Source organism: Quercus lobata, chromosome 9 (genome assembly GCF_001633185.2).
Source record: "Quercus lobata isolate SW786 chromosome 9, ValleyOak3.0 Primary Assembly, whole genome shotgun sequence".
Lineage (NCBI taxonomy): Eukaryota > Viridiplantae > Streptophyta > Magnoliopsida > Fagales > Fagaceae > Quercus > Quercus lobata.
Window position 1 is genome coordinate 33,455,951 of NC_044912.1, and position 14,843 is coordinate 33,470,793.

Here is a 14,843-nt window from a genome sequence, read left to right on the forward strand (position 1 = left end):
TGTCATGACCCGATTGATCTTAAAATAGACATTTATGTCGAACACGCAACCCCTGTTAGAAAAAAATTGTTAATCCCTATATTAGTGTTGTTGATTCTTCTGATTTGGTTGGTTATGGTGTTGGTGTGGAGGATGTGGTTGTGGATGTGGATGTTGATGACTTTGATGATGATAATGATGTTGATTTGGAGGATAGGGATGAGGCTCTTGCTGATGATGAGTTTGAGGAGGATGGTAATTTGGTGGATGAAGGGAATGATGCTGGGGGTCATGATGGGAATGGTGATGTGGGGGATGTGACTTATGACCGGTATAACACTGACTATGATGACCTAGCTAGACATGGCAAATGGGTGGGTCGGGTTGGGTTTGGGTTGGTTCAATTAGGTTATAGGTCAATTGGGTTGCAGGGTCAAAAATGGGTCATTTTAAGCGGTTAGAATGGGTTGGGTCAATCGGGTTTCGAGTCAAGTTGACTCATATTTTTCACATGGAATTATAAAAAAAAAAAAAAAAATGTTTAAGAAAACAACATGTATTTTCCACTTGGAAAGTCACGCCACAAATTATTTGATGTAAAATGTATTACTTTGAATTTACTACACATATCAAGAATGGGGCTTAGCTAAACAAATTAATACTTGTTCAATAACTTTAAAATTATACAATCCCAACATTACTAACCAAAACAAAATAGCACTAATGATAAGTAAAAAAAATAAACAAGTTTCACTTCTACACAATATCAACATCCCAAACCATTAAAAAAAAAAAAATTGCCTTATTGGACAACTAATTTGACAAAGAATAAAAACAAATAAGAAATTTATAATATTGAAAACTAATTTTATAATCTATTATCAATTGTGGTTGGCACTCTTTTAATTTGAGAATATACATTAAAGTGTGATTGTTTGCTTATTTATATATGGTCTCTTTTATGAATATCATGTCATTGTTAAGTAATGCACACTTTAGAAAATATCATAATTTATTTTGAAAAGCAGTTTATTTTGGACATGAATTTTTAAAAATAGGCCTAAGCATTCATAATTTATGCTAATTTCATTGATACTTTGACTTCACTTTTTTCACACTTATGAATATTTCTCATACATGTCTATAATTTTAAATATATGTTTTTAACTCTACTATAAGCATATTATCTTGGCATGTACTTTGTTTTTTGATATCTAAAAATCTTTACTCATTACAGAATGCCTTAACTATTCATCTTTTAATTCATTTGCATGTAGTTATATAAAGGTCATAATTATTTCCTTAAAGCTCACAACAAAAAATTAAACCAATATTGTCTAAATTTTATTATTTTTTTTTTTACCAAAAAAATGTTTTAAAAAATGGGTTGAGTCACGGGTCAATCTATTTTTGCTTCGAGTAAAAAATCCGAGTTTGGGTTAGTTATTTTTCGAGTCAGGTCAGGTTAGGAAATTCTGACTCGTTTTGCCATGTCTAGGCCTAGCCAATGAAAAGTTATATGAAATTACTGTAAATCAAATTTATGGCAACGATATTCTGCCAACCAGCCCACATAAAGGACAGCCCATCAACCCACATAATGGTCAGGCTCACAAGAACCTACTCTTAATATTGCCAACCATCCATTGTCACACCCACCTAGTATTGCAAACCAGTTGTTATTACACCTAGATCTAGTTCCAATTCTTTATAATTAGCCATTGGATGAAATATCAAGTGGATCTAACTATGCATCCTTAGACTAGTTGCATTCTCCTAACAATTCTGATGGTGAGCAAAAGTAAAAATTACCTGAATTTAAGCACGAATACTTAAAGGATCTTGAATTTGTGTTGGGGATGTACTTTAGGGACAACAAGCAACTCAAAGAGTTTGTGTGAGCTTACAAGTTAAAGCATGGATATGGCATATTGTTGTCCAAAAATGAGAAGTCTAGAGTGAGGTATGAAGGTTGTCCTTGGAAGGTGTCTGAAGGTATGATGCAAAACTTTTGGATTAGTGCATACATGATACTCATACATGTAGTAGGTCTTTCTATAGCAAGCAAGTTTCTACAAATTGGATGGCAGAAAAGTATGTTTACCAATTTTGAGCTAATATTGATTACACAGCTAAAGAATTGTTAGCTGCAGTGGTGAGGGACGCACAAGTATAGCTTGCCTTGTCCAAGGCATATAGAGCTAGAGAAATTGCTAGAGGCATGGTAAGATAGGACTTTGGTAAGCAATACACCAAGGTAAGACGCTACTATACAAAGTTAAGGAGATCTAACCTAGGTACCACAACTAGAGTGAGTTGTGTCTGAATTAAGGACAGTAATCAATGGCTCATTGATCTAAGACATATAATACAGTGGGTAATGTCTGAATCATTTTAAGAGAGAAAAATCTTTCTTAGAATATGTGCTTGAAAATAAGAAATGCTCCCACAATTAAGCTAATACCCACTAGAACAGAAACTGAAAATCTAGCTCAACTTACCCAAATGATTTCGTAGCCACTGAGTACACCTACTAGAGCGGCGTTGCCAAGTACACCTCCTGGATTGAAGTAGAGCCATCGAGTATCCCTAGATTGAGCCATCGTAAACACTAGTCTCTCAATCTCTCTCCTCCCTCTTTCCCCCTCTTAGTCTCTCTTACCCCTTTTGATCTCTCTTTCTCTCTCTTTACCCCTCTTTCTCCCTCAATCTCTTAGTTTTCAGTATCAGGCTAGGGGTGGGTGGGGATTAATTTTGTTCTTTAGGCATGGGGAGGGAATGATGTTGTTCCCCTCTAATTTAGTTTTTTTTTTTTTTTTAATTAATGTTTTTCTAAATTTAAGAAATAAATAAAAAATAAATATTAACTAAAGTCCAAGACTGTGTCTTTTTGGTAAGTTGACGGAAAAAACTAACAGAGGAACCAATTGGGAATGAATGAAAAGTAGATAACTGAAATGACAAAACCAAAACTTAGAGGACTAAAATGAAAAATTGTGAAAATTAATGGGTGAGTTTTTCATTTTGGCCAAAAAGGTATTACTACTTCAGGTATAACTTTCGAAAGAAATTTATCGAATGTTGATATGAGTGATGCTTGACTCTTGAAAAGAGATATGGTTGTTTTCCATTAGTAGAAAAAAGTACAAAAAGAAAGTAAAAAATATTGTCATTTTGTTGATTTACTTAGCTAATCGAGGAAATGGATTAGTTAGACCTACCGTAATTTTGTATGTTAGAGCACATGGCAAACCCTATTAAGCACAATGATGTAAAGGAAATGATAGTGTCCATTTAAGAACAATTTATCTACATTTTGTGGAAAGCACTATTAATAAAAGGTAAAAGTTAGTGGGTTCCAGTTAGCTCTTCTAATTAAGTCTTTGATAATTGAATAAGAGATTTGGGGTTCAATCTCACCTATACCAAAAACCAATTTGTCTTGGTCTAATGATAAAGAACACAATTATTAGAAGTGGATGTCGTACCAAGGTTGTAAACTCGAAAAGAAAAAAAAAAGAGAGGTTAGAGTTAAATAAAATAAATAGATGATTTACATTGGATGCAAACACAAATATAGCATTGACACGTGTTATCGAAGAGGAAACTGAAGAACTCGGCGAAAAACCTCTCCGCCGCCCTCCAAGCAATCAAATGATCCACTAAATAATATAGTTGGGATACATGAATAGTAGAAAACCCTTCAAGTCTAATTTACCCAATGCACCCTCCAAGCTTCTTGCTCCAACAGGATTACACCTAATCCTGTCTTCTTTAGCTTCCTAGATCCCGCAATAAGCCCATTGCATCAACCAAGTATTTTGGTCATCTCTGAATTGCTTTCCAAACACCAAAATACCTCCTTACAAATATGGGTATGGTGAGATAAGGATTTGGCAAAATGTACCTCTCAAGGATATGTCTATAGAGAGAGTGAGAGTAGAGGAATTTGGAGAATCAAATAATGAAGATTGTGGATGAGTCAATCTTGTTTTTCTTTAGGGTTTCTCTCTCAAAATTCTCTTTGCAAGCTCTCTATATTTCGTGGGTATAAGGGTATTTATAGTAGTGTATATGAGGAATGTGAAAAGTCAGGTTTTATCCAAACAGGGCATTCTGGTGACTTAGCCTTGCGACTAGAATAAGTCACGATTTTGAGTCGTGAGCTAATTGCTTGGCCAGATTGTGTATTTTTGTCCTGTAGTACTCCAACTGTCATGACCCTTCAATTCCCTGCATGCTTCACAAGTGTGCCACCTTGGCGACTTGCTAGTTGCAAGTCAGTCGCGAGATCCAATTGTGAGACTCCTTTGATTTGCACATATCTTGAGTTTTCTTCACACTATCTCACAGACAACCCTTACATGATTCCCACCTAAATACAGGATATCTAATTGCTAAAATACAAGCAAATTTGGTACGGAATAAAGCCAACACATGATTGAATAAATTCAACCTTACATATCCAAATGTTAAACTAATAAGAGAAGAATTTTATTATGATAATGGACGATGATTCATCAATAATAAGCATTTCATGAGGTGGATTCTTGCCCCCCTCCCATTTTTTTTCTTGGTTTAATTGGAATATTAAACAAGATTATTAATAAAAATTATTATACTTATTCATTTTCATTAATAATCATATTATTTAGAATCAAGATGAGACATAAAACAATTAAAAAATGGGAAAGCTGAAAAATGTGAGAGTGAGATAGTAGAAAGTGAAGTAAAGCTCACGTGAGAGTGCTTTATTTAAAAGTAAAGACGAAAGCCATGTTTGGTTTGCCCAATTCTTATCACCCATTACTCAATTTTCATCACCCATCACTCACTTTTAGTAGGACTCACACCTTTTGTGCTTGTTTGGCTTTGTTTTGGTTTCTCACTTTCCATCAGTCATAACTCAAAAAAAGTGAGTTAGCGTGATAGAAAATGGAAATACATTTTGCTTGTTTTTGAATCATGAGTTATGGGTGATGGTGGCAAAGTTTTAAATAACTAAAGGCAAGTGGGTCCTAGCCAAAGGTCAAGTCCCATCACATGCAGAGCAAATGCAGGGAAATTATGGAGGCAACAGTCATATGCACTATTCAATTTCAGCTTTAGTGCAATCACCTCATTCACTCTCATTTTCTCTCTTCACTTTCACATACTACTCTGTTCTTGTACCGAAAGGTGAGAAAAGCTTCCTCATATCATCTACTTTGTTCTTCACGCATCTAGGTCTAGGTTTCTCTCTCTCTCTCTCTCTCTCTCTCTCTCTCTCTCTCTCTCTTTGCCAAAGCTGGTTCACATTTTATAAGTTTGATCATATCTCTCTCTACTACTTCACATAAGTGAATTTCTAACAAATATTTTTTACCCTTTGTTGTTGGTTTATTTTTCAGATCTGCTTCATATTCACCGATCCTCTACACTTGCTTTGCAATAAATTTTTGTGGGACCCTGTGAGTGATATAAAGCTATGTTTTTGAATTGGAAAACCCATTGAGATATTCCACCCAAATGGCCCACCAAGCAGAGCTATGGGTTTATTTGAGTTAGAGTTATAAGAATTGAGTAAGGAGTTTTAAGTGATGGGTGATGAGTGACGAGTGACCTCCAAACCAAAAAGGGCTGAAACTTCTTAGAAGCTTCGTACTCTTTGGTAACTTCCCTATAGACTTTTTATTTCCGAATATACCATATTTGGATATATTTTTTTAGGCTGAAATGCAAATTAAATCTTTTAAGTTTGACTAAAATTTATTTCAGTATTTTAATTTTACTTTTATTTAATTGATTTCTCTAAATTTCAAATTTACTAAATTCAAGTATTTTCTTCAACTTTTATTAAAAATTTGTCATTTAGTATGCGATTAACTAATAGAAAAAAAATTGTCTGAAAAAAAAAAATTCACATAAAAAATCTATAAAATATTTTTATTAATTTTATAGAATTTTTTCATGTAAGAAAAATATTTTTTAATGACAATTTTTTTTTTTTTTTTTTTTTTTTTTTTTTTTTTTTACGAAATTAGACAAAAAGATTGACTTGAATAAATTTAAAACTTAGAGGGATCAATTAAATGAAAGTAAACTTAGAGGACTTAAATGAATTTTAGTTAAAATTAGAGGGTGCAATTTGCATTTTAGCCTAATTTTTTAAGTAACACTCTTTATAAAGAAATATATAAAAACATTAAATTAGATCAATAAATATAAATCATCTAGCTTATAATAGAAATAAGTAATATATATATATATATATATATATATTCAATGTGTAATCTCGAAACGGTGCATTGATACTAAAATATTTTGTTCTAGTAGTCAATCTAGGACGGCCTCTAAACAAAATTCAAAACTTGGGTCCAAATGTAATTGGAATGCAAGGTCAAAGTTAATTGAGAAATTTGGTATTTGAAACCATTGTCTTAGTATAAAGCTCTCTTGAGATAGCGAAATTTTTTTATACCTGTTTGTTGTGTGAGTGTAACCAAATAATAGTGGGTAAATGCAAATTATAATTAGAAAATTATGATAAATTTTTTTTTTCCGTTTATTGGTTTGATAAGATGGATTCTTCAGCGTGCAAATTTAACTAATATTATTATTTTAATATCATTCCTATTTATTTTACACTATTATCACCGATATTGCTACCACTATATTGCCACAATTACCATCCACCTCTTCACCACCACCGTTTATTATTCATGCTATCATTGCCATCACTACTAACCACCACCGCCAATAGCATGCAAATTGTAAAATAAAAACGTGCAATGTTTTTACCACTTGACAAAAAAGAAAAAAAAAAAAAAATTTAAGGTTAAACTTTGGAGATCCTATTTTTCATGGGCTTTCTTTCACACCCTTGTTTTGAAATTCAATGGGCAGAAATTGTGATGAGAAGCCCACCCCATCTCAACCAAGTTACATTGAAACAATTTATAAGCGGACATGAGCAAAAGCGTGTCATGTTATGAAAAAAAAGGGGCTAATCTACGTGTTCATTTGTCTTGATCAAATGGATGATACAGGGTTAGGTATTTCTTTGCCAAAAAGAAAAGAAAAGAAAACTCAGAGAGAGTTCTTCCAAATATAGAATGCAAAAGAGGAACATATTAGCCAAGGAGTGGAAACATCATTCTTAGAATGTCTTTTTTAATTTTTATTTTTTTATTCTTAAATAGTAGACCTCATCAAGAAGAAAGGAAGTGAAAATTTTATCTCTCTACCGAGAACTAAAAATAAAAATAAAAAAGAGAAAAAGAAAAGAAAAGAAGAAGAAAGAAGAAAGTAGAAAGTGACATGTCCATATTTGGTGATGAGGATGGAGACAATTTGGAGTTAGTGTAGAGTGACTGCTATGCTGTCCTCAATACAAACATATTGCTTGGTTCATGCCACATTGCTCTATAAATAAGGAGCTCCATTTGAAACTCTCACATGCAGTAGGTAATCAAAGTCGAGAGAGAGAGAGAGAGAGAATGAGAAGCCAAGAACTGCAGCAAGTAAGTGATGTTGTACCACCATCATCTTCATGGGGTGGAGGGAGCAATCGTATAGCTGCCCTTAATCTAGAGGGAACCCCACCCCCCAATATCACTGATAGTCCTGATCATAAACAGTTTAATTATCATGATGAGGACTCTAAGGTTTTTCTCATATAACCCTCTTCTCTTTCTTTCTTAGCTATGCATTTTCTATCTTTAAATTTCTTTGTTCTATATGTTTGGATAGATTATCTTGTTAGAATCAACATTTGAGTATATATGATTGATGTTCTAGAAACCTGGGTGGAGAAAGTTCTTATCATACGTAGGGCCTGGATTCCTTGTCTCCTTAGCTTATCTTGACCCAGGCAATTGTGAGTCTCTTTTTGTCTCTTCCTATCTCTGTGTTTCTGTGCATGTGTGTGTGTTTGAGAAAGTAATATCATTTTTACCATGTTGCAGTGGAAACTGATCTGCAGGCTGGAGCAAATCACAGATTTGAGGTAAATCAAATAGAAAAAAGGAAGGAACTAGCTATTTCACGAAAATTTATGAAGAGAGAAAGTCAGCCTTTAACAAAAGTGTAGATATATTATAGGTTTAACAAAAGTAAACAAAAATGTAAAAATCTGAATCAAACATACAGGATCGAAATAAAAATTTTGAAACGTAAAGCATCAAAATGTAAATAACCCAAAACTTAAGGACCTAAAATATACTGAATCAAACATTTTTGTTTTTTTTTTTTTTGGTGAAACTGAATCAAACATGAATGGCCCAAATAATTAGAAATTGGTTTACGAGATAAATATTAAGCATGGTTGTGCTATTTGCTATTTTCAGCTACTGTGGGTGATACTTATTGGGTTGATCTTTGCGCTCATAATTCAATCGCTAGCTGCAAATCTTGGTGTAAGCACCGGTAAGAAGCAGAGCAAACAAATTCTAGGCCAAAATATAGACGTTACTATAGTTTCGGCCCCAATTTTTTTCTTTTTTAGTAGTAATTTATTTTATTTTATTTTTTAATGATTCTTCTTGTAGTAACTAATCAAGATAAGTATTTGTTTACGTATTGCCACAGGCAAACACCTTTCAGAATTATGTAAGGCTGAGTACCCAAAATATGTGAAGTATTGCCTATGGTTGCTAGCAGAGGTTGCAGTCATAGCTGCTGACATACCCGAAGGTAAACCAATAAAATTGACTTACAAAGACAAATGATATCATTACTATATTATGTTGATGCATGCACTAGCCTCATCATTCTTGAATTATCCTCTAATCCATGTCTCCTTGATCATATTCAAATTAAGGAAGAATAAAAATTTTCAATTTTTCCAATTTGTGGCAGTGATTGGAACAGCTTTTGCACTAAATATACTGTTCCACATCCCAATTTGGACTGGAGTTCTCATTACTGGTTTAAGTACTCTCTTACTTCTTGGCCTACAGAGATACGGGGTAATTTATTTTATTACCTATTTAAAATTTTGTGCTCCATTAATTTTTTATTAAGAAATTTAATTGTGTGTTTAATTTTTATGCTCAACTATATATCCACGTACTTTGTGTTATATTTTTATGCCAACTATCAATTATCTACGTACGTTTTTGGCTAGCTGTTAATTATTATTTTATTTTTAATTGAGTCTAATATTTTTATGGCCAACTATCAACTACTACGTACTTTTTTTTTTTGGCCCTTCAATTATTTAAGAAATGTGTATAATATTTTTATTCACAACTGTCCACTTGCGGCATTCAGCCAAAAAAAAAAAAGTTCCACTCAGCCCACCAACCCAAATAATTAAAAAAATGAAAAAAAAGAAACTACGTACGTTGTGTGACATATAGTTAGGCTTTCGTACATAGTTTGCAAGTAGTACAGTTTTTGGAACCCTCTTTTAACAGGAAAATGACTTGGTTCAGTGTTTTTGTGCATTAGATTTATTGAGATATGAATCTATATTAAACAATGTGTAACGTGTGTATATCACAACTAGTTTACTGCACAAAAATACTGTACTCAATTCTTATCCCTTTAAACATTTAATCATTGATGCATAATGCCCCTCTAAAATTTTGAATCCCTTTACAGTGATATCGATTTTTAATCCTAATGATAATACTCCCTCTGTTGCTATCAAGTACTACTAGTCAAAAGAATTTTCACGTTATTTGACTCGAATGAAGCATATTTATTTACCAAGTTGTGAATTAGTCATTAATAATGTATGCATTTTAACTGTTTGTTTGACTTTAGTTTTCACTTTATTTTTTTCCCACTTTGTGTGGAGGATTGCATCATTGTTTAAGACTTTAAGTATTTTTGTTTTTTTAATTTGTATTGCGTGGATAATGCCCTGTGTCTTTAGAATTTGCTGCTTCGTGATTCTTGCTGTCTAAGTCAAACAAGTAAATTAGTACACTAATTGATCTGTTGAAAATGATTTCTTATTTTGTGACACTTTAGAATATAAATCTTAGCATATTCTTTTCTTTGTTTTTGGCAAACCAAATCTATATATATATAATAATAGGTGAAGTTGAGAGAAATTTAAATTAGAAATTCAAATTAGAGTTCTAATTTTGTACCATGTGTCTTAAATTATTTATTTTTAAAGGTTTTTATTTCTTAATTTTACAATCAAATGTGGGACCACATCATAAATATTTATCCAAGTGAGTTATTAAGTATAAAAACCAAAAAGTTTAGAATAAATGAATCGTAAAAAAAAAAGTGCTTCACAATAATTAAAAAATATATATATGGATAATTTACATTTTTACCTAATAATATCCTTACAAAATTTTTTAAAGAGTTAAAAAATATAAAAATGACTATTAATAGTATTTAAATTATATATATAGGAATTATATTATATATTTTATTGTATATCTTTAAGTATATCCATGCATATGCATGGGTTATAAGCTAGTTTTTATAATTATGAGAAACAAATAAATGCTTAGATCACCCTGACTTCAAGCAGATATATGCATAATCTCTTACATGCATAATCTATGCACCCAAAAAAAAAAAAAAAAAAAAAATCAAACAAATGACATATATGCTTGGTAAAGTATAAAGTGAAACATTATCAACCAAAGTTGACTTGATATAATTGGGATAATTTATCTTAGATAAGGCAATGCATTGTTAAAGTATATTTTATTTATTTATTTTAAATATAGCTTTTTAAAAATGAGGTTTACTTTATCATAGATAAAGCAACGCATCATAATAAATTTTGATTTTGGTGTTAAGAAAGAGATTGAGATTATTTGATGTGTGGCCATATGAGAGATTATGTGGGTAATGTTTGTTTGTTTTTATAATCTTAGTTGGGTAATGTTGGCAATCTATTGTATAGGATATTAGCTTACAAAAATTAAAGCCTTAAAACATTACCTTCCCCCCCCCCCCCCCCCCCCCCAAAAAAATGTTTATAGTTTTCAATTGGGTTGAGTTTCTATTGGAATAATTTTTCTAGACCTTTTTTTGAAGTGAGAAAAATCTTGCACAATCCTTTTTCTATTGTTTAAACTACATTTTATCATACAATTTTGGAAATTACTTTTAAAAAAAAATAAATATAGAAATTCTACTCTAGTCTAATCTAAGTGTATATGTGTTTGAAACTCTCTCCTGAAAACTTGAACCCCTGCCCTTATCCCCCCACACTTCACAAGCACTGATACTTGTGGATTGACCATCTTACCAAAGATATGTGGTAATTTTGGAAATTACTAAAGCCTGAAGATACTATTGATGTAGTAATGAATGTGATTGATGAGTTTTAACCACCTTATAAATGAATGCTAGATTTTTTTTTTGGTAATTTGTGACACAACATTTTATAAGTTCTAAGCAGTAAAATTTGCAATATCCTGACATTACTTTATGATTTTGAGCTCTAAAAAAAAAAAAAAAAGGGACGGGTCATTTTTTTTATAATGGAATAAAACCATTACAAAATTGGGGCCTTAGGCCTAGGCCTTGAGCTGCCATTGAGTGGAATAGAAGATTTTTATTTGCAAAGAGTCATGGTCTCAACCGTAGTGCTACTCCTTGGAGTTTAAAAAATTGAATTCATGTTCTTTCCCGTTTTCCACTATAGTTTTAATTCTTTTTAAAACATTTCTGGTTGGTAGGTTAGGAAGCTGGAATTGCTGATAACAATACTGGTCTTCGTAATGGCTGCATGTTTCTTTGGAGAAATGGGTTATGTAAAGCCTCCAGCGGTTGCTGTGCTACAGGGAATGTTTGTACCCAAGCTCAGTGGCCAAGGAGCCACCGGGGATGCCATAGCACTTTTGGGTGCCCTTGTCATGCCGTATGTAATTTACTGCTTCATTAAATATCCTTCATTATTTCATAACTATTTATTTTCTTCCTTCTAATCGTTAATTTGTGTTATACCATATTGTGCATTCCATTTCTTTTGACCAATAGGCACAATCTCTTTCTCCACTCGGCTCTTGTGCTATCTAGAAAAATACCAAATTCTGCCCATGGCATTAATGTAAGACTCTAGTGCTTACAAATTGCTCCTAATTTTATTCAAAATTCAATTTAATATTATAATTTTTAATTTATTCAATTCACTCCTATAACATCCATTTGTTTTCAATGTAGTCCTTTCATTAAGATGGTTGCTAGTTACGTGTCCTAAGAAAATGTCATTTTGGTACTTTTAATTTCTAAAATGACATCATTTTTAAGACATCTAACAACACTGTCTGACGGAATTAGATGGAAAGACTACATTGAATCAAAGTATAAATTTTTTTACTAGTACAAATATTTTAGAAGTAACAAGATTGCATTAAATTTTAGAAAAACTAGAAGATATAATTTGTAATTTAATCAAAGAACAAATTATATACAAGTGAGCTCCAGACTCTAGAAATTGTCATAATTGTAGATGGTAAAACTAGTTTAAATTGCATAGGAGAGATAAATGCTTTCTTTATTTTCCAAAACAATTGCTTTTTGCTAATGTGTCAAAATGCTTGTGTTTGCCTTGTTGTGTTATATCACAGGATGCATGTCGATATTTCCTAATAGAGAGTGGATTCGCATTGTTTGTTGCATTTCTAATCAATGTTGCAATTGTCTCTGTATCGGGCACCGTTTGCTCAGCCAATAATATCTCAAATGAGACTGCAAATCAATGCAGTGATCTTAACCTCAACTCAGCCTCTTTCCTTCTCAAGGTTCAATTGTGTATATATATATATATATATATATATATATATGAAATTATTTTACATAAGAATAATGGTTAAATAATTAAATTCAACAATTTTTTTTTTTAAATTTAAGATTTTGGGACAAATGAGAGTCTATCAATTTTAATGCATTTAGAATGTTTATGCACAAGGTCTAACATAATTTTTTTTTTTTTTTTTAATTTTATTGATTTTTGTGTGTAGAGTGTATTGGGTCGGTCAAGCTCAACCGTTTATGCCATTGCATTACTAGCCTCAGGGCAAAGCTCCACCATCACAGGCACTTATGCAGGGCAATTCATTATGCAGGTCTTGAAATTAAATATATAACATGCATGCACAAACATATATGTTTATATCATGTGAAGCTACCCTAATTAATTGGGATTAAATTTTAATTAATTTAAGGATGGTGTGGCCTTTATAGGGTTTCTTGGATCTTAAGATGAAAAAATGGATTAGAAACCTAATGACAAGGTGCATTGCCATTACACCTAGTCTTATTGTTTCCATTATTGGAGGATCTAATGGTGCAGCCCGACTTATCATCATCGCATCGGTTTGTAACTTGTGAACTATGTCTTCTTCTTTTCTTTTTTTTTAACGTTTATACCTATATTCAATCATAGGATAAAAATTTAATGGGTTTTGCTTTGCAGATGATACTTTCATTTGAGCTTCCATTTGCTCTAATCCCCCTCCTTAAATTCAGTAGCAGTGCCACAAAGATGGGACCACACAAGAATTCAATATATGTAAGTTGTTTTTGTACTTCTTTTTCTTTTTCTATTTTTGCTTTTTAAATGAGGTACAACCATTATAGTGGGCCTTGATTAAGGTGATTGGCTGAATTTATGATGCTCATAAATGCAATTCACATGTATAAGATTTAAATATAGAATTTTTGTTTTGCAAAAAAAAAAAAAAAAAAAAAGTCTTTTTAGATACTTTTATCTTAGACTCTTCTATTAAATTTAATCATATAACTACATATGCTATGTAGTTTTTTTAGATACTTTTATCTTAGATACATTCATATGTATAAAATTTGGATATAGTTTTTTTAGATACTTTATCTTAGATTTGTCAATTAAATTCAATCATATAACTACATTGCTAAGTATAGCATAAATATAATGAATTTCTTTTAACAACAATTAAATTTAATTATATAACTTATTGATCAATGCAGTCACATAATTGAATTTAATTAAAAAGCATAATTTATCAAATTAGATGGCCAAAGCAAGCAAAGCATTAAATAAAATAATAATAAAAAAAATTAAAAAAAACCCACCACATTCTTGTTTCTATTACGCACACAGACAAGAAGAAAGAAAGAGTAAGGCAAACATCCTTTTATTAACTAAGCATCGGACAATTATGCTTGTAGGTTATTGTGATCTCATGGATCCTAGGCATCGGAATCATTGGGATCAACATCTACTACCTGAGCACAGGCTTTGTGGATTGGCTAATTCACAACAATTTACCAAAGGTTGCAAATGTGTTCGTTGGGCTCCTAGTGTTTCCCTTAATGCTTGTCTACATCTTAGCAATCATCTATCTTACCATCCGAAAAGACACTGTTGTAACATTTGTTGTGCCTGTAAAGCATGACCACCCAGTAGCCCAAAACAACATGGAACATGGGCTAGGCAATTCTTGTGAGGTGGGCGAGTTGGATCACATTCCTTATAGAGAGGATTTGGCTGATATCCCACTACCAAAGTGAAGGGTTTTTTTTTTAGATCAAATGCAACAACAGCCAAGCCAAGGTATATCTTTAGTGGTAGGGAGCTCCAAGTTAAATGTGACTTCAACTTTCTTCGAGTTCATCTAAGGCTTTCCTCCTATGGAGATTGTATGTAATTTTGAACCATCTATTGTAGTTTCCTTTGTTCAATTATAAGTTTATGTTGAACCTTTTGTTGGAAAAATAGTATTGAGTGAATAAGAAATTGATGTTTAATTTGTTCACTTGAAAATGTTATTAAAAGTGATGAAAATCCTGAGTCCCACATAGAAAAGGAAAGAGATAATATATGAGTTTATATGCTCATGGGTTGGACATTGGGTTGGGCTTTGGCATATGTGGATTGGGCCCTTTTGTTCAAATAATAATTTTTATAATTTTATTTT

At 32.0% G+C, this 14,843-nt stretch overlaps 1 protein-coding gene across 1 annotated transcript; it reads left to right on the forward strand.

The window, feature by feature from the left end:
* The first annotated feature begins 7,457 nt into the window (after positions 1-7,457).
* Positions 7,458-14,561, forward strand: LOC115961622 (metal transporter Nramp5-like). The gene is made up of 13 exons (XM_031080567.1): positions 7,458-7,625; positions 7,759-7,837; positions 7,926-7,966; positions 8,307-8,385; positions 8,548-8,652; positions 8,818-8,927; positions 11,622-11,803; positions 11,923-11,992; positions 12,513-12,686; positions 12,906-13,010; positions 13,129-13,260; positions 13,361-13,456; positions 14,095-14,561. The coding sequence occupies exons 1-13, from the start codon at positions 7,458-7,460 to the stop codon at positions 14,434-14,436; spliced, it is 1,683 nt and encodes a 560-aa protein (XP_030936427.1). The 3' UTR covers positions 14,437-14,561.
* Positions 14,562-14,843: the final 282 nt, after the last annotated feature.